Genomic DNA, 25,569 nt, shown 5'->3' on the forward strand with positions numbered 1-25,569 from the left:
GTTATTTCTAAGTTGTTATAGATTGGACATACAGTACCATATACAGGTATTTTTTATAACTAATGTTCTCTGAGTGCATATTGATGAACAAACACAGTAAACATAGCCAACATATGGCACGCACTGTAACATTTCTAAATGTATGTCATAGGTGGTAGCGCACTGCAATAATTTATATTATTATCAGATAGAATTTGATCATAACATGAATAACCGATATGTTAGATACAACTGGAGCATATTCATGTATTGTTTTCCCTTTTTCTCGTATTTATTGAAGAAGATATGACCTGAGTTTGACTGGCATTTGGCCAGACATACTGTAGCCGCTCTCCAACCGCCTCTTTGATTTCAGGGGTCATGATTCTGTCTCATAAAGAGCTAGGAAGCACAGCTTCTTTCCATGGTTGCACATTAGTGTCTCCTCACCTGCCGTGCTTATTACTTTGCCAGTTTGACCATGTTAAATTTCAAGGCAGTGCTTTGTTTATGTGTGTGTGTGTGTGTGTGTGTGTGTGTGTGTGTGTGTGTGTGTGTGTGTGTGTGTGTGTGTGTGTGTGTGTGTGTGTGTGTGTGTGTGTGTGTGTGTGTGTGTGAAATGCACACTTCATGTAAATTGAGCTCCTTTATCTTTGATACATTTTATAATGTAACGTTAATGTTTTATAGATACATTACATAGGAAGAATCATATCAAATCAGAATTGAATTTAGACAGTATTTATGTGGACTTGATGCTCACTCTAAGTTGAGGGAATAAGAATAGTTCTAAAAGTGATTAAACAAGAATGTAAGTTAAAAAGGAAATTCAAAAGGAGTTTAATTGAATCTGAAATTAGTAAATTATTTAAAATAATCGGATCCCATTTTATGTAGGGAGTGAGGTGAAGTATGTTTTACCATATTTTTGCAGTACTTTCCATTGCACACAAATTAGTCAAAAATGTCATAGAGGTGTTTGCAGAATTGAATGTGAGGTGTCATTACAAACTCATTAAAGAAATGGTAAATGTAGTCAAATGTGGTACTCCTACACTGTAATTATACTACACCTGTCTATGTTGCTAAGTGCATAGTTTGAAGCTTTCATTTTGGACCCAACCCTGGGGGGAGTGTGTGTGTGTGTTTGTGCTCCCATTGTGGCTAGTCAGATGCACAGTCATACAGACACTTTAATGTCTGTAAACTACTGATATATCTTGTCTAAGAATGTCATCCAGAAAATGCTAATTTGGGCTCCGATCACCTAAGGCCACTTCAACCCAACAGTTACCGGAAACAAATTAAGATCATAAATCTGTAGCCCTCATAACATTCCTTGCAAGACCCTGACATAATTATGTTCTCGGTTTAACCAAAGACAGATTCCAAAGACAGATGTCAAAGCCATGAACCCGTTTCCAAATGTTTAAATTGTTTACCAGTGACGGTTTACCACTGTCCAAACGTACCGCTGTGAGTAGTCCCCAGGGATGGCTGGTCCACCAGGACCTGGCATTTATATCTGCCTCACACTGCATGTTTTAAAACCAAGTAGGACACCAACGTGACCCATTTGAACTTTTGCTGAATTGTGATCTAGCTAGTAATTTTCTTAATTTATTTAAAGCATAGCAGTGCAGCCCAGTCAAAGTGTACTATTTTGTCATTGGCTGAATTGACTTTCATATGTCAAATTTTGACAATTGGAGGTCTTATGGTGGCTCAAGCCCCTGCCAGACAAACCTTTTGAGTGTATCCGACAAAAACGGTAAAATGGTTTTTCGACTGTGTCACAATCGTTGTAATAATTGGACCAAGGCGCAGCGTGATGAGTAGCGTTCCACATCTTTATTATAATGTGAAACTCAGCAAAATACAAAAACAATAAATGAACAAACGAAACGTGAAGACAGTGAAGTGCAAATAGGCACCTACACAAAAACAAGATCCCACAAACACAGGTGGGGAAAATAACTACTTAAATATGATCGCCAATTAGAGACAACGAGTACCAGCTGCCTCTAATTGGGAATCATACAAATCACCAACATAGAAATAATAGCCTAGAACCCCACATAGAAATAATAAACTAGAATACCCCCCAGTCACACCCTGACCTACTCCACCATAGAGAAACAATGGCTCTCTATGGTCAGGGCGTGACAGACTGAGCGTAATTTGTTAGGTACATGCATCAATAGTTGAAATAAGTTAAATGTTTGACAGTTACACAGATGTGTAATGCATTCTTCATGCATTTTATCTGTCTCTGTATGGCCGGGGCAACCTGATTTGCCACTGTTCATATCATGCCATTTTAGCCACACCGTGACCGTATCAGACAATTACCTGCATGGCCATTTTGGACTCTGATGACCTCCAAGGGAGGAAACTTGACATTCTAAATTCAATACCATCTTCCATGGACCTATTATCTATCACCTCCTTCCATCCCTCCCTATCTCCCTCCTCACTCCCTCCCCTGTAACCTCCATCTGACTTCAGTCTTGTGTCCGTCACGGACATCTCCCCTCATATAAAGATGATTTTGTTTAGATTAATTAAACAGAGTTATGTGGAATTGAATTAGGCTCCGTCCGCTCTTTAATATAGGTTATCTTCATTTTCCCCCTTGTCTCATTGGTTGTTCTTTGTATTCTGTACCTCTTCCAGCTGTCGTAGAGGATATTATCTATGGCTGAGTCCAGAATGGCACCCTCTTACATAGTGCATTTCTTTTGACCAGAGCCCTATGTGTCCAGGTCAAAGGTATAGTGCACTATATAGACAATAGGGTGAATTTGGGATGCAGCCAATGTGTTGTTGAGCTCCTTTACACAGCACTCATGGTTAACAGAGTGTCTGAATTGCCCCCAGCTCTCAGTGGCTGCCAGTCAGTAAGCTCTTCTCTAATATTTTTTTTTTTCATCTTCCTAGCTTCATTTCAATCTTTGACATAAACCTCCTTGCAAACTTTTGTGTGGAATCCACTTTTGTTCCTGTTCCTAATCTGGGCTAAGAGGGAGGGAAGTTTGGGGGAAGGTGTGGGTCGGGTCGGACTGTTGCATAACATGCTCAGACTGGCATGGGGATGGGGGTGGAGGGGGTGACAGGGGCGAGGGAATGGCTGCAGAGGGGCAGGCAGACATTAGTCCCACAGGCCTCCCTGAAACACTACAGGCATTAGTCATTAGACCATGAAAGGCCTGGTCTTGATACCAAGGCTGCAATTCAGCTGATTGAAGTAGCCAATTAAATGATAACAAAAGAGAAGCTACCCAGTTGATTGATGACCACCACGTCCTCCCAGACTGTGTCTAGAAAGGACTGGAGCACTAAGGGTCTATTTTACGGACCCTAGTGTTTGAAGACATACTTTTTCTAAGGGAACAGTGTCATCACCATGGTGAAAATAAAGTTGTCTGGATATGTGCTCTAGGATGCTATTCAAGTGTCAGGTTGCTACCTTTGATCAACCAAGATAGGCCTAAGGGGTCAACTTTAAGGGATTATGTATAATTGTAGGCTACAGATAGTTACTCTAATGGAATATTAATCTATAGAAATTTCTCATCGTTTTGTGTGTTTGTCTTTCTTGGTTTTCAGATTTGGATACGCGTCTGTGTCCATTTATTGCTGTGCATCACACTTGGAGTCCAGTCAAGTGAATTTGGAAATACTGTAACAGATGACATCACAAGCATTTCACTATTGGTAAAGTCCTTGGAAGTACTTATTTCTTCAAGCCACCAAAACTGCAAATCAAAGCTCTTTGGCAAATGCTCTTACTGTATTTAACTGTCTCAATCCAGTTACTACCAGCATGGTGTTTCATTCTTATCCAGTTCTTAGAAAGGTGGATTGCACAATCCAATCCAATTCATTGTAATCCTCTCATAATCAACCATTATGCTTATGCGGAACATTGTTGCAATGCCAGTTGCAAACAATTACATTTGTAGACTTAAAAGTATACTTTGATACATTGATCCATCTAGAATCAGTCATTGTTTTCTAATACCATTGACGGGGATTGTCATGAGAGTCTCACACAGTAGGACATCCTGCATTACCATTAGTGTAAACCAGTAGCTTAATCTCTGAGATTTGTTCTGGTAACAAACTCAAATGTTCCCAAAACATTTCTGCTAACATGTAATGATATTGTCTGTTTTTTAACAGAAACAAAATATACCTAAAGATTACAAGATTCCTGTGACATACGTTCCAAAAGAAGTGGTGAGAAGATGTTTTCCTCTTCTCATAATTACACTATTATTATAACTTAATATGTTTGTGTTCCTTACAAAATATTATTGAATGTCTGTGTGACCTGACTTTTTTAGAGGGTGGAATATAATTTTTCTGTTGTGGTAAATTTCAAAACGGTATACACTACGATTCTAAAGTTTGGGGTCACTTAGAAATGTCCTTGTTTTAGAACGAAAAGCACATTTTTTGTCCATTAAAATAACATCAAATTGATCAGAAATACAGTGTAGACATTGTTAATATTGAAAATGACTATTGTAACGTGAAACAACAGATTTTTTTATGGAACATTTACATTGGCGTACAGAGGCCCATTATCAGCAACCATCACTCCTGTGTTCCAATTGCACGTTGTGTTAGCTAATCCAAGTTTATCATTTTAAAAGGCTAATTGATCATTAGAAAACCCTCTTGCAATTATGTTAGCACAGCTGAAAACTGTTGTTCTGATTAAGGAAGCAATACAACAGGGCCTTTTTTAGACTAGTTGGGTGTCTGGAGCATCAGCATTTGTGGTTTTGATTACAGGCTCAAAATGACCAGAAACAAAGATCTCTCTTCTGAAACTCGTCAGTCTATTCTTGTTACAAGAAATGAAGGCTATTCAAGCAAGAAATTGCAAAGAAACTAAAGATCTCGTACAACGCTGTGTACTACTCCCTTCACAGAACAGCTCAAACTGGCTCTAACCAGAATAAAAAGAGCAGTGGGAGTCCTCGGTGCACAACTTATCAAGAGGACAAGTACGTTAGAGTGTCTAGTTTGAGAAACAGACACCTCACAAGTCCTCAAGGCATCTGTTTCACAAACTAGACACTCTAATGTACTTGTCCTCTTGCTCAGTTGTGTGCCGGGGCCTCCCACTCCTCTTTCTATTTTGGTTAGAGCCAGTTTGCGCTGTTCTGTGAAGGAGTAGTACACAGCGTTGTACGAGATCTTCAGTTTCTTAGCAATTTCTCACATGGAATAGCCTTCATTTCTCAGAACAAGAATAGACTGACGAGTTTCACAAGAAAGTTCTTTGTTTCTGGCCATTAGTTCCAGATACTCAACTAGTCTAAAGAAGGCCAGTTTTATTGCTTTTAATCAGAACAACAGTTTTCAGCTGTGCTAACATAATTGCTTTTGGCTTTTCTAATGATCAATTTGCCTTTGAAAATGATAAACTTGGATTAGCTAACACAACGTGCCATTGGAACACAGGAGTGATGGTTTTTGATAATGGTCCTCTGTATGCCTACGTACATATTCCATTGAAAATCATCCGTTTCCAGCTACATAAGTCATTTTCAACATTAACAGTGTCTACACTGTAATTCTGATCAATTTGATGTTATTTTAATGGACAAAAAAATTTGCTTTTCTTTCCAAGCAAGAAATTGCAAAGAAACTAAAGATCTCGTACAACGCTGTGTACTACTCCCTTCACAGAACAGCTCAAACTGGCTCTAACCAAAATAGAAAGAGGAGTGGGAGGCCCCGGCACACAACTGAGCAAGAGGACAAGTACATTAGAGTGTCTAGTTTGTGAAACAGATGCCTTGAGGACTTGTGAGGTGTCTGTTTCTCAAACTAGACACTCTAACGTACTTGTCCTCTTGATAAGTTGTGCACCGAGGACTCCCACTGCTCTTTTTATTCTGGTTAGAGCCAGTTTGAGCTGTTCTGTGAAGGGAGTAGTACACAGCGTTGTACGAGATCTTTAGTTTCTTTGCAATTTCTTGCTTGGAATAGCCTTCATTTCTTGTAACAAGAATAGACTGACGAGTTTCAGAAGAGAGATCTTTGTTTCTGGTCATTTTGAGCCTGTAATCAAAACCACAAATGCTGATGCTCCAGACACCCAACTAGTCTAAAAAAGGCCCTGTTGTATTGCTTCCTTAATCAGAACAACAGTTTTCAGCTGTGCTAACATAATTGCAAGAGGGTTTTCTAATGATCAATTAGCCTTTTAAAATGATAAACTTGGATTAGCTAACACAGGAGTGATGGTTGCTGATAATGGGCCTCTGTACGCCAATGTAAATGTTCCATAAAAAAATCTGTTGTTTCACGTTACAATAGTCATTTTCAATATTAACAATGTCTACACTGTATTTCTGATCAATTTGATGTTATTTTAATGGACAAAAAATGTGCTTTTCGTTCTAAAACAAGAACATTTCTAAGTGACCCCAAACTTTAGAACCGTAGTGTATATCATAACTGTCCAGTACCCATGATTGTTATTTCCTGATTTATTTTCTTTTTCAGGGTGGAATGTGTTGGGTAGCGCTAAACGTTTTCCACTTGGAACTCAGTTTACGAGGATTAGCAGACAAGTTTGGAAGCATTTCGTCCAACAAATATAATATCAGCATATTGATCGAAATGCTGAAAGAGACAAGATATCACATGAAGAACTTGGTACGTTTGCACCTTTGGTTCTAATACTAATATTGTAACTGTGATAGCTCTTATGACAGGTTTCTTTTGATGAGGACACATGTTAAAAAATAAATAAAATGCTCCTTTGAAATGCATTACTGTTCATAGAATATTTATCATATGGGGCCTCCCGAGTGGCGCAGTGGTCTAAGGCACTGCATCGCAGGGCTAGAGGCGTCACAACAGACCCGGGTTCGATCTCGGGTTGTATCACAACCGGCTGTGACCGGGAGTCCAATAGGGCGGCGCACAATTGGCCCAGCGTCGTCCTGGTAAGGGGAGGGTTTAGCTGGGGTGGCTTGACTTGGCTCATTGTGCTCTAGTGACTCCTTATGGCGGGACGGGTGCCTGCAGGCTGATCTCGGTCGGCAGTTGGACGGTATTTCCTACAACACATTGGTGCAGCTGGCTTCCGGGTTAAGAGGGCGTGTGTTAAAAAGCGCAGTTTGACGGGTCATGTTTCAGAGGATGCATGACTCAACCTTCGCCTCCAGAGCCCGTTGGGGAGTTGCAGTGATGAGACAAGATCGAAAAAGGGGGTGAAATACAAAAACAAACAAAAATATTATCATACCAATATGTCATTACAAATTACAATTATGACAATAAGAATACCACCCACAGTGCAACATGGCAGCTAAAGGCCTCAACTGCTTCAAAACATTGAAGGCTGAATTGGCAAAAGTCTTGTTGGATAGAGTCTTTGATTGGGAGTACTACCTAGCTGCCTCTGGTGGAGGTGGTCAATAACACATCCATTCGTGCAATCCTTTCTGGCCCAATCACATGAAATAGAATAAAACAAGATACTATAATAAAATAATAAACATGGTACACAAGTCCTGAGCACAAATAGACCAGTGACCGCATCATTTCACATCTGAGTTGTCTGCAATGATGTCTTGTGATGACTGGATCATCTATCAGGTAGATCAGGTATTCACAAAGTGACCTCTCGTAGTCTCATGAGAGTGAAAAAGTACAGTGCCTTGCAAAAGTATCCATCCCCCTTGGCGTTTTTCCTATTTTGTTGCATTACAGCCTGTAATTTAATTTATCTTTATTTGGATGTCATGTAATGGACATACACAAAATAGTCCAAATTGGTGAAGTGAAATGAAAATACATTAAAAAAATTCAACAACAAAAAAAACAGAAAAGTGGTGCATGCATATGAGGTCCCCCTTTTATTCTATTTCATGTGATTGGGCCAGAAAGGATTGCACGAATGCATGTGTTATTGACCACCTCCACCAGAGGCAGCTAGGTAGTACTCCCAATCAAAGACTCTATCCAACAAGACCTTTTCCAATTCAGCCTTCAATGTTTTGAAGCAGTTGAGGCCTTTAACTGCCATGTTGCACTGTGGGTGGTATTCTTATTGTCATAATTGTAATTTGTAATGACATATTGGTATGATAATATTATTATAATTTTTTGTATTTTACCCCCTTTTTCAATCTTGGCCTTCCCTGTGGCTCAGTTGGTAGAGCATGGTGTTTGCAATGCCAGCATGGTGTGTGCAACGCCAGGGTTGTGGGTTCGATTCCCACGGGGGCCAGTACAAAAAATGCATGAAATGAAATGTATGCATTCACTACTGTAAGTCGCTCTGGATAAGAGCGTCTGCTAAATGACTAAAATGTAAATGTAATGCATATGTATTCACCCCCTTTGCTATGAAGCCCCTAAATAAGATCTGGTGCAACCAATTACCTTCAGAAGTCACATAATAAGTTAAATAAAGCCCACCTGTGTGCAATCTAAGTGTCACATGATCTGTCACATGATCTCAGTATATATACACATGTTCTGAAAGGCCCCAGAGTCTGCAACACCACGAAGCAAGGGGCACCACCAAGCAAGCGGCACCATGAAGACCAAAGAGCTCTCCAAACAGGTCAGGGACAAAGTTGTGGAGAAGTACAGATCAGGGTTGGGTTATAAAAAAATATTCGAAACTTTGAACATCCCACGGAGCACCATTAAATCTATTATTAAGAATATGGCACCACAATAAACCTGCCAAGAGAGTGCCACCCACCAAAACTCACGGACCAGGCAAGGAGGGCATTAATCAGAGCGGCAACAAAGAGACCAAAGATAACCCTGAAAGAGCTGCAAAGCTCCACAGCGGAGATTGGAGTATCTGTCCATAGGACCACTAAGCTGTACACTCCACAGAGCTGGGCTTTACAGAAGAGTGGCCAGAAAAAAGCCATTGCTTAAAGAAAAAAATAAGCAAACACGTTTGGTGTTCGCCAAAAGGCATGTGGGAGATTCCCCAAACATATGGAAGAAGGTACTCTGGTCAGATGAGACTAAAATTGAGCTTTTTGGCCGTCAAGGAAAACTCTATGTCTGGCGCAAACCCAACACCTCTTATCACCCCAAGAACCCCATCCCCACAGTGAAGCGTGATGGTGGAAGAATTGAACGAATGATGGATGACGCTAAACACAGGGAAATTCTTGAGGGAAACCTGTTTCAGTCTTCCAAAGATTTGAGACTGGGACGGAGGTTCACCTTCCAGCAGGACAGCAAACTGTTAAAGCAACCCTCAAGTGGTTTAAGGGGAAACATTTAAATGTCTTGGAATGGCTTAGTCAAAGCCCAGACCTCAATCCAATAGAGAATCTGTGGTATGACTTAAATATTGCTGTACACCAGCGGAATCATCCAACTTGAAGGAGCTGGAGCAGTTTTGCCTTAAAGAATGGGCAAAAATCCCAGTGGCTAGATGTGCCAAGCTTATAGAGACATACCACAATAGACTTGCAGTGTTAATTGCTGCAAAAGGTGGCTCTACAAAGTATTGACTTTGTGGGGGTGAATAGTTATGCCCGCTCAAGTTTTCTGTTTTATTTCTTGTTTGTTTCACAATAAAAAAGATTTTGCATCTTCAAAGTGGTAGGCATGTTGTGTAAATCAAATGATACAAACCCCCCAAAAAATTAATTTTAATTCCAGGTTGTAAGGCAACAAAATAGAAAAAACGCCAAAGGGGGTGAATACTTTCGCAACCCACTGTACATTCATAACTTCTTAAAGCATATTACTTGTATTATTCTGGCTAACTTTTCTGAATCCACCCGGGTTAATGAGGTCCCCCTTGTCCTGAATAAAGAGACAAGACTGAAGTTACTACATATAATGTCTTAAATCTGGGCTCAAACATATCTGTCCAGCTGTGTTCTTTGAACTATTTGCTGCATGGCTAAAGCATGGGGGTATAAAAGCTAAAGCTAACGTTAAATGGTCTATCAACAGCTATAAACCATTATCATTTATGTTTTGAATTTCACATCATTGAGATAATTATTCCCCTTTTGTCTCCGCAGGAGGCGATTACGTATGATTTTGAGTGCCACTACAGAAATGAGCAATGGCAGACAGGACACTATTTTCATTTTGTCGAAGATTTTTTAAAAACGGCCCGTTTGAATAGAGATTTTCCAGAAGAATGTGATCCACCTCCCTGTCCCACAGCAACAATGGCTACAACAATAACAACACAATACCCCACATCAGGTAAATGTTGAGGTGTTTTTTTAAAAGTGTAAATGTTATATATTTGTATTTATTTTTTATTTAACCTTTATTTAACTAGGCAAGTCAGTTAAGAACAAATTCTTATTTACAATGACCGCCTACCCCTGCCAAACCCAGACGACGCTGGATGTGATATAGCCTATCTAACGTCATTGTTGCATTCGCTCATATTCAAATGCAAGATGGCGCCAACAGAGATGGTCGCCTCGCTTCGAGTCCTTAGGAAACTATGCAGTATTTCGTTTTTAATGTATTATTTCTTACATTGTTAGCCCAGAAAATCTTAAGTGTTATTACATACAGCCAGGAAGAACTATTGGATATAAGAGTGATGTCAACTTGCCAACATTACGACCAGAATACGACTTTCCAGAAGCGGATCCTTTGTTCGGACCACCACCCAGAACAGTGGATCTAATCCCAAAAGCTGACCCAAAACAATGTTGCCCCATAAGAGGCAGATGGAGCGGCCTCCTGGTCAGGATCCGTAGGCATGCACACAGCCCACCGCTTCTGAGTATATTACTCGCCAATGTCCAGTCTCTTGACAACAAGGTAGACGAAATTAGAGCAAGGGTTGCCTTCCAGAGAGACATCAGAGATTGTAACATTCTCTGTTTCACAGAAACATGGCTCTCTCAGGATACGTTGTCGGAGTTGGTTCAGCCACCGGGCTTCTTCATGCGTCGCACTGACAGAGATAAACACCTCTCTGGGAAGAAGGAGGGCGGGGGTGTATGCTTCATGATTAACGACTCATGGTGTAATCATAACAACATACAGGAACTCAAGTCCTTCTGCTCACCCGACCTAGAATTCCTTACAATCAAATGACGGCCATATTATCTCCCAAGAGTATTCTCGTCAGTTATCGTCACAGATGTGTATATACCCCTTCAAGCAGACACCCCGATGGCCCTCAAGGAACTTCACTGGACTTTGTAAACTGGAAACCATATATCCTGAGGCTGCATTTATTGTAGCTGGGGATTTTAACACAACAAATTTGAGAACAAGGCTACCCAAATGCTATCAGCATATTGATTGCAGTACTCGCATGTGCAATACACTCGATCATTGCTACTCTAACTTCCGCGATGCAAACAAGGCCTTCCCTAGCCCTCCCTCCGGCAAATCCGACCACGACTCCATCTTGCGCCTACCGTTTTATAGGCAGAAACTCAAACAGGATGTACCCGTGACTAGAACCATTCAACACTGGTCTAACCAATCGGAATCCATGCATCAAGATTGTTTTGATCATGCGGACTGCGAAATGTCCTGGGCAGCCTCAGAGAATAACATCGAGCTATATGCTGACTCGGTGAATGAGTTTATAAGGAAGTGCATTGGAGATGTTGTACCCACTGTGACTATTAAAACCTACCCTAACCAGAAACCATGACTAAAACGCAAAACTAAAAGCGCGAACGACCGCATTTGACCTTTGAAAGAGGACTGAGAATATGGCCGAATATAAACAGTGTAGTTATTCCCTCTGCAAGGCAATAAAACAAGCGAAATGTCGTTATAGGGACACAGTAGAGTCGCAATTCAACGGCTTAGACACGAGACGCATGTGGCAGGGTCTACAGGAAATCACGGACTACAAAAAGAAAACCAGCCACGTCACGCTTCCAGACAAACTAAACACCTTCTTTGCCCTCTTTGAGGACAGTACAGTGCCACCGTCGTGGCACACTAACAAGGACTGCTCCTCCCCTCTCATTCTCCGTGGCTGACGTGAGTAAGACATTTAAACGTGTTAACCCTCGCAAGGCTGCTTGCCCAGATGGCATTACTAGCCGCGTCCTCAGAGCATACGCAGACCAGCTGGCTGGTGTGTTTATGAACATATTCAATCGCTCCCTATCCCAGTCTGCTATCACCACATGCTTCAAGATGGCCACCATTGTTCCTGTACCCAAGAAGGAAAAGATAACGGAACTAAATGACTACCGCCCCGTTGCACTCACTTCTGTTATCATGAAGTGCTTTGAGAGACTAGTCAAGGATCATATCACCTCCACCTTACCTGCCACCCTAGACCCACTTCAGTTTGCTTACCGCCCCAACTGGTCCACAGACGATGCAATCTCCATCACACTGCACACTGCCCTATACCATATGGACAAGAGGAATACCTATGTAAGAATGCTGTTTATTGACTACAGCTCAGCATTCAACACCATAGTACCCTCCAAGCTCATCATTAAGCTGGAGGCCTTGGGTCTCGACCCCGCCCTTTGCAACTGGGTCCTGGACTTTCTGACGGGCCGCCCCCAAGTGGTGAAGGTAGGAAACAACATCTCCACTTCGCTGACCCTCAACATTGGGGCCCCACAAGGGTGCGTGCTCAGCCCCCTCCTGTACTCCCTGTTCACCCATGACTATGTGGCCATGCACGCCTCTAACTCAATCATCAAGTTTGCAAACGACACAACAGTAGTGGGCTTGATTACCAACAACGACGAGACAGCCTACAGGGAGGAAGTGAGGGCCCTAGGAGTGTGGTGTCAGGAAAATAACCTCTCACTCAACCTCAAGCTGAAAAACAGCTTCTATCTCAATGCCGTCAGACTGCTAAACAGCAATCACTAACTCAGAGAGGCTGCTGCCAACATTGAGACTCAAATGACTGGCCACTTTAATAAATGGATCACTAGTCACTTTAAACAATGCCACTTTAATAATGTTAACATATCTTACATTACTCTTCTCATATGTATATACTGTACCTTATACCATCTATTGCACCTTGCCTACGCCGCTCGGCCATCGCTTATCCATATATTTATATGTACATATTCTTATTCCATCCCTTTAGATCTGTGTGTATTAGGTAGCTGTTGGGGAATTGTTGGATGACTTGTTAGATATTACTGCACTGTCCGAACTAGAAGCACAAGCATTTCGCTACACTTGCATTAACATAAGCTAACCAATAACATTTAGATTTAATTTGATAGTGGTCAATTCTGATGCACCATAGGAGTCGTCGCTCAGTTTAAACCTTGTTAGCTACTGTGGAATATCCTGTGGTGCTCATATGCTACGCCCAGTATAAAACTATTATCTGTCTCGTTTGGTGTATGGGTACCGGTACCTCTCCATTAAACTATTCCTCTTGTGAACAGTCTTTTTTTTTATAGATCAGATCTTGTGTCGGTTTCGGTTGCGTGTCTTTTTATCTCTGTCCTACACAGAATCTTCTATAAATTTCTTTGTTCAAAGAACTTCACATGACAAAACATGGAATGTACCAGGTGTTTGGAAGGTCCATTGTGACATTAGTGATGCAGCTGAGTCACAGAACCAAAGAAAGATGTCCCCTGATGGACCCCATGAAAGGAAGAAAAGGACTGAAACCCCAATTGTGGAAGTGTTGATTACAGAGCAATCTTCAGATCTTCCCAAGCGCTTGGCCATTCTTTCCTGATGCAGACAGATCTGATCTTTTGTCCGAAGGAAAGAAAAGGTTGCTGTGATGTGACTTTATAGGCGTCAACAATGAACTGTTTTCATCATTGGGCATTAACTCTCTCTCTCTATCTCTATCCAGTCAACTATCCTGCCATAGGAACAGAATTCAACATGTCAGCACCAGACTCCGAAACCTGTAAGTAAAAAAAAAGAAACTGTGGCACAGATTTAGTTGCTGAAAGTGTCCAAATAGTAGCAATGTAATGCAACCAGTCAAAATGGTGTAGGCCTACTAGCTGCATGGCTACTATTCTTGACTGTTGCTCAACTGCAGAATAGCCTGGAGAGAGAGCATTCCCTTAAGGCCACCACAGGCTGAAATTACATTTGGTCCATTCATTTTAGTATTTTCAAAAAGGAAACAAAAATCTCAATGACATTTTTTGTTTTTTTGTTTATCATACTACCGTCATCAACATTTCATGAATGATTTAAAAGCCCCTTGGACTATATGTAGTAACATACTTTGAAGAGATGGTGATTGGGTGTAAATAGATGTTTGGTAGTCTAAATTCAGTGTACTTGTCTTAACTGCCAATTCTGGAAAGTCAGACTCTTCCCACAAGCCAACTAATTTTCCTCAGCTTCAGAATCATCAAAATTCACCAAATGTTGTGTGGTTATCCTTAGATATATTATTGAGACTTGCCATGAGGGAATTGTTGATATGTTGTACATTTTATATTCTATATAACATTTTCTTTAGAAAAATGGTCCAAAGTATTTTTTGTATTTTACAGATAGAAAGGTGAAAAATAATATTTATCCACAATCTGCTCTGAGCAAGTCCGGTCCTGGAGTGTCTTAACTAAATGAAACCAAAATATTTAGGATGACTTAATTAAGTGTCCCGAAAAATGTATTTGTGGGATATGCAAATATGCACATATTTAATGAGTTATCACCTCATTTGCATATTTTTATACAATATTTCCACCTTATGTTATTTTTTGTTATATTGATTACTGCATTGTTGGGTTTGGAGCTTGCAAGAAAGGTATTTGACTATACTTGTGCACGTGACATTACATTTAAGAAAATGTGTAATGCAAAAAAGTATTATATTTGTATCTACTTTTAACAGGCAAAAGTTGATTGTGAAATTATTAAGAGAAAAACAATATCTATACGGGTGTGGTGCCTGGCCTTAATTTGCTAATTAGTTAAAAGCCTTTGTCACTTGATTTATGAAGAGGCTGCAGGGCAAATTGCATTCCTCCACATGACAGTTTGGGTTTAAACTCATGTCTTGTTGTTCTACCAGAGCTGTTATGTGTCTCCCTAATCACTGACCAATACGATCTACTGTATCCAATCATTTTCCATGCATCAATCATAGCTACAGTATGAGACATGCGATGGATAGGAGACATGTTTTGATATTGAGATAAGAACGTCTACATTGAATCAATGCAGCCGTTTTTATCTCAATATCAAATCATTTCTGGGTAACAATGAAGTACCTTGCTGTGATTGTGTTAAATTAAAATGGTAAAAAAAGAAACAAAAATAGCTTCTAAGCGAAGAGCAATTTCTCAAACAAGAATTTTGCTAAGACTGTCTGGAAGTGGTCTGAGTGAGGAGGGGAAAACTTAAACCTAGCTGTTATTGGCAGGGATGTTTGGAACCCTCTTTCTTATTGGTCTATTAACTAATTTACCGCCTGGTGTTGTCACCAGCCAGGCCAAAACTCCATCTCACTAAAACAGGCTGATATTTCAGGCAGTATTTTCAAGCAGCTCTTACACTAACAGGGCATTATCATCATTTGCATGGTTTCATTCCATATAAAACACAAGAAAATCATGTTTATATTTTCCTTTAACATGTGGGAAAAAAACATCCCAGTCAGGCAAATATCTATGACATAAATGTTTAGTTCAGGGCAAAGTCCCAGACTGAGTCAGTAAAAAGTAGAGAGGGTTATATTATAATTATTAGCCAGCGTTGAAATACAACAACAAAAAAGTTGTTATACAAACCATTTGAATTATCTGATTACATATGATTTCTTTGTATGCACCATTTCAATATTGGGTGCGTTTGCAAATTCGCTCCGGGTATCTACTCCAATTTCAGAGCACTCTCGTCTGAGTGTGCCAGAGCAAAATAAGTGATGAATTTACGAACCCTCAACAACCGTTGAATATGGCCAGTGTCAGTTAACGTCACCAACATTCGGAAAGAAATTGTTGCCAGCAGCACAGTTACAGTCATCAACGCACTGGATAACATGAAAACAGCCTAACCAGCTCTGCTAGGGCGAGTAAAATGGTCAGATTGAGGTGTTCTCTGATTTGTGTCTGAAAGTAGCTAGCCAACGTTAACCAATTGGCTTGGGTGCTTGACTGCCGTTGAGGCCAGAACGCTCGGATCAACCCTACTCCTCGGCCAGAGCGTCCAGGGTGCGCTCTGAACGCTCTGAGAGCAAAACGCTCTGAATTTACGAACTGACAATCTGACAACGCTCTGAATTTACAAACGCCCAGAGGGCACTCTGAGTGCACTCTGGCACTTCAGATTGAATTTACGAACACACCCATTATTCTTACTGACTAGAAACTTGTCTGTCCACACAGGGAATGAGCCTCTGAGATTCCTGCCAGAAGTAGTGGAGAGAAGCCTCCTGTCACTACTTGTCATTCCTATTGCAGCCGTTGTGTTTCTGTTTGCGTGGAAGGTGAGCTGTCCTTTGACCCAATCTACAACCTAAAAGGGTTCTTCGGCTGTCCCCATAGGAGAATCCTTTGAAGAACCCTTTTTGGTTCCAAGTAGAACCCTTTTGGAACCCATTTTTCGAAGAGTGTAAGGATCTGCATCTTAAAACGTGAATGGTGCCACTCTGTCTATAGATTGTTGTTTTGTCTGTGGACATTGTACTGTCTATGTTCATTGTTAATCTCTTTGATTGTAAGTCATTGTATATTTTTTTTTTTGTCTTTGATGGTTGTTTTGTCTTTGACCGTCTGGGTGTTTCTTTACCAGTATCTTCTACTTTGTTGTTTTGTATTTTTGTTAGAGAATTTTACTTTGTTTGTACTTGTGGGTTGACATGGGTTCCCTTGGTGTTTAACAGTGTTACTCTCGGATCTTCCAGGTGAAATCAAGGAGGAACCAACATCAGTCAGATGAACGGAACTCAGTGGAAGGAGGCCTTTTCACAGGACCAGAAGGGACTTTGGCACCTCCACTAGAGGAACCATCTGAAAAGTAAAGACATTCACTCATATTTCATTTAATTGAATCTATCAATTCCTCCATATGAATATTATAAAATCATTCATCTTAATATCAGACACAAAAATGTATCAAAGGTTTGTGTGTCTGAAAATAATCAACTAGTTTTAAGGTGAGGTGAATTTGTATACATTTTTTTAATAGGTTTTTAATTATAATGGTTTTGTACATTACAGGAACAGATTGAACATCATAGAGACAGTGTAATTCTTCAAATCCTTGGAAATTGGTGAGATTTATGTTTTTCTTCATATAATTTGTGACCTCGGACAGAGACAGAGGACCATCTTAGCCAACTCCTAATATTTATGGTTTGACAATGAAGAGTATGGAACTAGGACACATTGTTTTAGCTACCTGTATGTAAAGCATAACAAAAATGTACTTCTTCTTTCTTTGTCTCTTTTAGGTGTACAGAGGAATCGTCTGAGAAAGAGAAAGGAAACAAGCAAACATAAAACTGCATTTCTTATGGATTTTTGAGGTGAAAGACTCGCTTCTTTCCTGTCTAGAAACTGCCAGTCCTCACATACTGGAACCAGAGAATGACATTGCATAGAAAAGCTTTGTTTTTCTTATAAGAATATTAACCCGTCGTCTACTATCAAATTTTGTCAGAAGAAGCTGAAAAGGAGACCGGATTGTCATGGAAACATCTAGAGGCGCCAATAACAGTCAAAATATGACTCAAATCACCCATAACTGCTGAAAACACTAAACTTTACGGGACAAAGTTGTTTTTACAAGCACTCCCATTTGCACTTTGTGTGGGTTTGGCTGGAGTGTAGATACCAGATCTACTCAAGAATGGGCCAGAAAACAAACCCCTACAAATGGCTTTCTTTTTTTCGAAGAACCCTTTTTGATTCCAGGTAGAACTCTTTTGGGTTCCATGTAGAACCCTTTCCACATAGGACTGAAAAAGAAATGACTACCTCTAGTCGCCCTCACTTTCCTCATCTTCTTCTCAGCAGCATTCTACTCCATTTCCATCTTCATCTGGGTCTCCATTGGACATTCCCTGAGAACAAATGTTGAAATGAGTTAGCTAGAAATATTCTCAGATCTAAGCATCTGTTTTGTTTCATGTTTTTGGCCGTGTATGTACCGAATGGATGAGGTTGCGTGATATATTTATTTATTTACTCAGAATGCTGACAGCACCGTGTTGCTTTGGTTGAAAAAAAAAAACAGACAATGATTCAGCTTATCTATAAAAATAGTAAATGAGCAGGAAAAGGTCTACAAGGGCGCATTATAACCCATTCTTCTGCCATGCATTAAGCCCTCATAAGCAGCACATAAGCATGTATGAACACGTGCATTATCTATATTATTAAGACAGCCATAGAGGGATGTACATATGTATGTATGATGGTGTTGTTAATTGCTTATGAATGGGTTGTACAAAAGGCTTTGGTTGGAGGTGTAAATGTACAAAACATTGCTGCTTTGACTAACTTACATTTTACCCATTATATACATTAAGAATTCTCCCTATAGCAATCAATGGTCAAGCAAGGGTAGATACTACATATCCATATTGATTTAGATAAAAAAGTTTAAGGGGTCTGATAACTCTAGGTGTTTCTATGCTCTCAATGCACAAGAAAGAGGTGGACTAGCATTAAGTAAACCAGCACGGTATCAGATTCTGGAGACTGAGATTAACCACATGTATCATCAATTACAGTATAACTCGGCTCTGGTATATTGCAGCTTAACTACCCATAAGGTATATTCTGTATGTTGCATGTAAACAACTGTATTACAGTTCAACAACACGTTAAGGTGGCTCAAAGCTATGAATTCAAGGTGAGTTAAAACATTTTCTTTTTACTTTTCACTCCAAATCAAATCTTATTTTATTCGTCACATGCTTCGTAAACAACAGGTGTAGACAATCAGTGAAATGCTTACCGCTCGGCTTACAGCTACAAAAATATAGAGCACCCTATTGAATTGTGTTTCAAATAGCTGTCAGTAGCCTATACAGCAAGTGAACTAAGAGATTCATTTCTCAAACACGTCTGAATACAAATCCCCTTAATATAACAACGTTTTTAGAGAGGACCAGCATCTAAAATGTACCATGATTTAGAAAAGTGATATGATCTGTGAGGAGAGTGTCTAGCAATTAATCCAGAGAGGCTGCATTCGATGATTCAGAGATGTATCACTGTAACTATTATATAAATTAGAAGAGTACGTAGGAAAATATTGACATTTTTGCACAATTCAGTTGCCATCTTAGGCATGATGAAAATTGCCCAATCCATGACATTATGCAATTGCATAAATGCAAGCTCTCAAATAAGCATGGACTGCTATTGTTGACATACGTTGGCAAAGAGAGAGAACTTAAACCTTATGTATTAAGTTAGCCAATGCAAGCTTAACCGTACTTGTACCAATACATGCATTCCCTCACTTTCGCCATTTGGCGTTCTTACCCCTTGTACCTTGTACAATCCTGGTTTTGTGCCTTGTTTGGATTTATGTTGTTGACTCCATCATGAATACAGGTGATACATTAAAGTATATCATTATGCTGTTTGATCCAAGAGCAGTTGGATCATTGTTTTATGCACAGTATTTGTGTATGACATTTCACAAACTCACCAGGAGACAACAAAGTAATGGCGACAAACCACTGACTAAAAAACCAACATGGAGGACAAGAGACCATGTCATCAATAGGTGTTGGTTGTCTCTCAGTGACCATGAACCAATGGGATAGATAGACCAGTCTGCTAAAAAGTGTTGTAGACAAAACCTAGAGAAGAGTGTTGCATCATTGCCCAACTGGTTATAATGATCTCCCACCAATGGAAATGACCTGGCACTCATATTGTCTTTGTGGCACCTCTATGTTAACCCATTACCCTTATTCCAATACATAATTATCACTCTAATTCAAACAAATGGACCCTAAGCCTAAGTGAAAGCCATTTTAAATATCAGGACACACATTAGTTAGAGCAATAACCCTTTTCATTTGAACACTAATACTCCACAACACTAAACTCTTATAAATCAATTATACACTAAGTAACATGTGACAGAAGAATACATTCAAACTCCAAATTGCAATCCTGTCTGCATGTAATGTTTTAGGAGTTGTACTTTGTATAGAAAACGGTTCCACTGGTAAAACCTGTTTATTTCATCAAGTGTATTTGGGGAATTTGCCTATTGGACTTTTCTCTTAGAAGAGTATTTATAGTGCGAAATGGAGTGAATGTAAAAAACAATACCACATTGGTGTTCATATAGTTTTGAGCAAAAGTGTCAATTTCAGCATGAGTAGCTGAAAACACTTGGTGTGATTAACTGTTGTTTTGTTGTATTAAAGCTTTAAGATAATTATTTTATCCCCAAAATAAATGACTTTGTATTAGGGCTGTCAGAGTTAATCACTTGACTTGAGTAAAAAAATAAAAATGCACAATTTGTTTTTAAATCATGATTAATCGCATTGTCAGTAATTATTCAGAATACAATGAAAACGTCCAAAATACATAATATATACAGCCAAAAGTGAGACAATGCAATGTCAAAACAAGTTGACCATGAGGTTAAAGAAATTGTGCTTTATCAAGTTATTTGATTTTGCTAACCGTTATTTTGGACAAAATCAAGACGACAATGCTTTTTGTATAACAATTGAGCAAATTATGAATTTATGATTTATCACAGCAAATCCAGCGATTAACTTGATTTTTTATTTTTATCGTTTGACAGCCCTACTTTGTAATAAGCATTGTGATACATTGAAAAATGAAACATTTTTTATTGCCACAACAAAAACAGTATGTAAGCTTCTAAAGAGTCAACTTTAGAAGTTTTGCGGGTGTTTTACATATTGTATGAATGTTGTGATGAGTTGAAACATGGTTTAAGCTGTGAACAGAAATGTGGTGGCATCCCCCATTTTCCTGTCTGTCTTAGAGCCTATGAACACAAAGAGATAGTCATTGTCCCAAATGGCACCCCATTACCCTATATAATTCACTACTTTTGACCAGGGCCCATAGGGCTCTGGCCCAGAGTAGTGAACTATATATGGAATAATAGGGTGCTACCATGTTGAAAAGAGCAAGAGCCCTGAAGCACTGTTCTGGTATCAGTTATATGTTGTTTTACTTATTTTGGTTGAAATTAGTTGATCCCTGAACAGTGGTTTTGGTCTCTAGCTTAGTGTCCCACTATAAAAATAGAATTCCATATTTCTAATTATAGAATTGGAATTCTGTGTTCCACTCTTATAGGGGAAACAAACAGGCGTGTAGGCAGGAAGTTAATCTGGGTGCCAAAAGAAAACATCATTCCGACCCAGGCAAAAGCTGGGCAACACTACTGTATTTTTGTATAAATGTAAACAAATGTATATGATGAGATATGAATAAAGTACACATATCCAAATATGCAGCGTGCCAGAGCTGTGTTTTGTGATAATTATACAAAAGTTGATGGAAACAAATACATCACACCAACGACACAGAAAATTATTCAAAAAAGGATCTGACTTCCCTTCCTCTAAAAAGGTATTTGATTTAAACAACTGTTCATTTGAGGGGTGATGCCATCATCTAAATTAAAGCATCTAATCTCATACCATTGTTTTCATCATGAGTAAATAGAGCCAACAAACATGTCAGTATGAATACACTATTGTGCTGCTGTGAACAGCAATATAGAACTGTACCTTTTCTGACAAAGACTATCGAAGAAAGGATTGACCTAAGTGACCTCAGCTAAGGTCAACACTCTTAGAAAAAAATGTTATTTGGCTGTCCCCATAGGAGAACCCTTTTTTGGTTCTAAATAGAATGCTCTGTGGTAAGGGTTATACATGGAACTCAAAATAGTTATACCTGGAACCAAAAAGGGATCTCCTATCAGGACAACGGAAGACATTTTAGATACACTCTTAGAAAAAACAGTTCTATGGTCAGGTGGCTGACTGACTAAATTTCTCCCTCCACCAAGACCAGAGGTTGGGGTGTAGGGTTTGGGCATAGCCTGAAGGTTGGGAGGGGCAGTTCCTCTTGCTGCTCTGTAGGCAAGCACTATGGTCTTGCAGTGGATGCGAGTTTCAAGTGGAAGCCAGTGGAGTGTGCAGAGGAGCAGTGTGACATGAGAGAACTTGGGAAGGTTGAAAACCTGGCATGCTGCAGTGTTCTGGATAAGTTACAGGGGTTTGAAGGCACAAGCGGGAAGCCCAGCCAACAGCGAGTTGTAGTAGTCCAGACCGGAGATGACAAGTGCCTGGATTAGGACCTGCGGCGCTTCGTGTGTGAGGAAGGGTCGTACTCTAGGGATGTTGTAAAGCATGAACCTGCAGGAACTGTAAGGGGTGTGTACTGGCGGCAAAGAAGTCAGACGCAGGAGAGCAAAAACTGTGTTTCCAACGGCGCAGTTTAATAATAAAACCCACCGGAAAACAGAACAATTAATAAATGGGTACATAACCCGACGCACACCAGACATAACGTGCACAAGCACTTACAATAAACAATACCGGACAAGGGCATGGGTTAAACAGAGGGTTAAATACACAACATGTAATTGATGGAATTGAAACCAGGTGTGTGGGAAGACAAGACAAAACAAATGGAAAATGAAAGGTGGATCGGCGATGGCTAGAAGACCGGTGACGTTGACCGCCGAACGTTGCCCAAACAAGGAGAAGGACCGACTTCGGAGGAAGTCGTGACAGGAACCAGTCATAGATTTGATGTCTGCAGAGAATGACAGTGTGTTGTCCAGGGTCACGCCAAGGTACTTTGCACTCCGGGAGGGCAACACTGGAGTTGTCAACCGTGATGGAGAGCTGAGCGGGCAGGCCTTCCCTGGGAGGAAGAGCAGCTTCGTCTTGTTTGCCAAGTGACTTGGTGTATGGAGAAAAGAGGGCCTAGAATCGAGCCCTGGGGGACACCAGAAGTGTCCCCCAGGGCTCGCCGTGGTGCAGACACTCCACGGCGCCTGGTAGGAGCGACCTGTCAGGTAGAATACAATCCAAGAGTGTGCAGAGCCTGAGGCGCCCAGCCCTGAGAGGGTGGACAGGAGGATCTGAGGGTTCACAGTGTCAAAGGCAGCAGATAGATCTAGGAGGATGAGAACAGAGGAGTGTCAGCTTTGATAGTGCAGAGAGCCTCCATGCACAGAAGAGCAGTCTCGGTTGAGTGACAGTCTTGAAGCCTGACTGGTTAGGGTTAAGATAGTTCTGAGAGAAATAAGAGAGTTGAGAGACGGCACGCTCAAGTGTTTTGGAAAGAAGAGAGGGGGATACAGGTCCATAGTTTGACGTTAGAATAGTCTAATGTTTGTTAATTGAGGAGTGAAGCAACTTGGGACATTTTTAAGTCTGAGGGGATGCAGCCAGGGGTCAGGGATGAGTTGATGAGGGAAGTGAGAAGTTCTCCAGAGATGGTCTGGAGAAGGGAGGAGGGTCTGGGGTCAAGCGGGCAGGTTGTCGGGCGGAAATACCTCAATAGTCGCAGGATTTCATCTGGAGAGAGAGGGAAGAGAGAGGTCAAGGCATATGGTAGTTCTGTGTGTTGAATTGAGTTTATTTTGGGTAACAGACATATACAACAAAATGTACAATGTGGACCCAGAGGATATCACTTGAAAGTATTAATTAAAATGCTTGTTTCCAAAGTGGTCCTCAAGGGTAAAAATAATAACACATAATGATTAAAAACAAGACAAAATTACAAACAACCATAAATTTATATTGACATCCTAAAAAGTGGCACTATTCACTGCACTTTTCCCTAACCTTAAATCAACCATTGATTTGTGAGTGGGACCAGTGGGCTCAATACGCTGAGTGAATGAGGAGCAGATGCCGTAAACCTTTTAAAAGTGGTTGACAAAGTCATCTGTAGAGAGGGAGAAGGGGGGGGCGGCATTAAGGAGGGAGGAAAAGGTGGGAAAGAGTTTAGGTTTAGGGTGATAGAAAGTGGCTTTAACAGCAGATACAGAGGAAGCCCTGTTCTGTAAGCTTGTAATGAGTCACTCAGCCACGGAGCAGGAGGGGAGGGCAGAGCCGGCTGGGAGAAAAGGGGACAGTGCGAGTCATAGGATGCAGAAAGGGAGGGGAGTAGGGTCGAAGAGGTAGAATCAGGAGACAGGAGGAAGAAGGATTTAGCAGAAGGGAGAGATAGGATTTAAGAGGAAAGAGAAGTGGAAGAAAGCGATAAATTGTGACGGCGCATGACCATCTGGGTAGGGGCTGAGTGGCTAGGGTTGGAGGAGAGGGAGACAGAAAAGGAAACAAAGTGATCAGAAACCTGGAGGGGGTTGCAGTGAGATGAGTAGGTGAACAGCCTCTGCCTTGTGAGTTGGAAGAGATTGGGAAAGGGTGCGGTCGAAAGATGCAAGGAGGGGAAGAGAGTTGAAAATATATGATTGAAGGCAGACATAGGGAGGTTGAAGTTGCCAAGTACGAAGAGCGGTGAGCCATCATCAGGAAATTAGCTTATCAAGGTGTCAAGCACATTGAGGAACTCTCCAAGGGCACCTGGTGGGTGATAGATGACTGCAATGTTAAGCTTTAATGGACAAGTGACAGCATGGAATTCAAATGAAATGGACAGGTGTTGAGTGAGAAATTAGAAAATCTCCAGTTAGGAAAAATGTGTAGCCCTGTACCACCACCGCGACAACCAAATGCTCTCGGACTATGAGAGAAAACATAGTCAGATGACGAGAGAGCAGCTGGAGTAGCAGTGGTTTCTGGGGTGATTCATGTCTCCATCAGGGCCAAAAAGTCAAGGGACTGAAGGGCAGTATAGGCTGAGATGAATGCTGCGTTCTTGACTGCAGATCGGCAGATACAAACACTGCCAGAGACCCAGAATTCCATATATACCATATATACACTAAATTAGAAAGGTTGCAGCCAAGGGGTGGGGAGCATTTGTAAAGCCTAAAGGGAGAGGTGCAAACAGGTATAGAAAACACACAGTTACCAAAGCTACAAAAGAGCAAAATGAGATCATCAGAAAATAACTATATAAGAAACTCAAGTGAGAGAGTGGTGTGAAGCCTACCTCTCTTTCCTCCCTCCAACAACTCGGCAGAACCATCTTTGTTTTGGAGACGGTTTTGGTTTTGCAGACACGACCGGCGCGGACACAGCCACTGCTGAGAAACCAGGGGAGACTGAAGAACTAACACTAATTGCTAACTGCCTAGCAAAGGTGAAGATGACACTATTCTGTACAAATTGCCGATCGCCTAGGAGAGGAGAAACCACTCCTCCTCCAATACAGCCACTGATTACCAAAACAAGTCACAAATTGCACTGTCCCTAAATCATAGTTGATGTGTCAACAATCATCTGCATGTTATGAGCAGTCAGCAGTTCACATACCAAGTAGGCTACTGGGAAGACAGGCAGCACTTAAAGTAGATGGCCCTAGCTAGCAAAAAGACAGTACTAGACCACAACAGATTAGGACCAAAAAATATATACTTATCACTCCTGGAGATATCAGGAGTCCTCTAGCTATAGAATATGACAAGGACTGAAAAGGATTTGCCAGTAGATTGTCGACGTGAGTCATGATGACTGCTTATTTAGCTTGCTAGCTAAGATTTAGA

General features: G+C 40.7%; 1 protein-coding gene across 1 annotated transcript in view; it reads left to right on the top strand.

The window, feature by feature from the left end:
- kitlga (kit ligand a) overlaps positions 1 to 21,380 on the top strand; it is a 37,326-nt gene extending 15,946 nt beyond the window's left edge. Inside the window, exons 2-10 of the mRNA XM_014125663.2 lie at positions 3,589 to 3,696; positions 4,165 to 4,221; positions 6,508 to 6,660; positions 10,023 to 10,212; positions 13,796 to 13,852; positions 16,296 to 16,396; positions 16,814 to 16,926; positions 17,130 to 17,182; positions 17,363 to 21,380. Coding sequence (XP_013981138.1) covers positions 3,589 to 3,696; positions 4,165 to 4,221; positions 6,508 to 6,660; positions 10,023 to 10,212; positions 13,796 to 13,852; positions 16,296 to 16,396; positions 16,814 to 16,926; positions 17,130 to 17,160 — 810 coding nt within the window. The 3' untranslated portion in view covers positions 17,161 to 17,182; positions 17,363 to 21,380. The remainder of the gene's footprint in view (positions 1 to 3,588; positions 3,697 to 4,164; positions 4,222 to 6,507; positions 6,661 to 10,022; positions 10,213 to 13,795; positions 13,853 to 16,295; positions 16,397 to 16,813; positions 16,927 to 17,129; positions 17,183 to 17,362) is intronic.
- The last annotated feature ends 4,189 nt before the right edge of the window (positions 21,381 to 25,569 follow it).

The sequence above is a fragment of the Salmo salar genome, chromosome ssa10 (assembly GCF_905237065.1).
Source record: "Salmo salar chromosome ssa10, Ssal_v3.1, whole genome shotgun sequence".
Taxonomy (NCBI): Eukaryota; Metazoa; Chordata; class Actinopteri; order Salmoniformes; family Salmonidae; genus Salmo; species Salmo salar.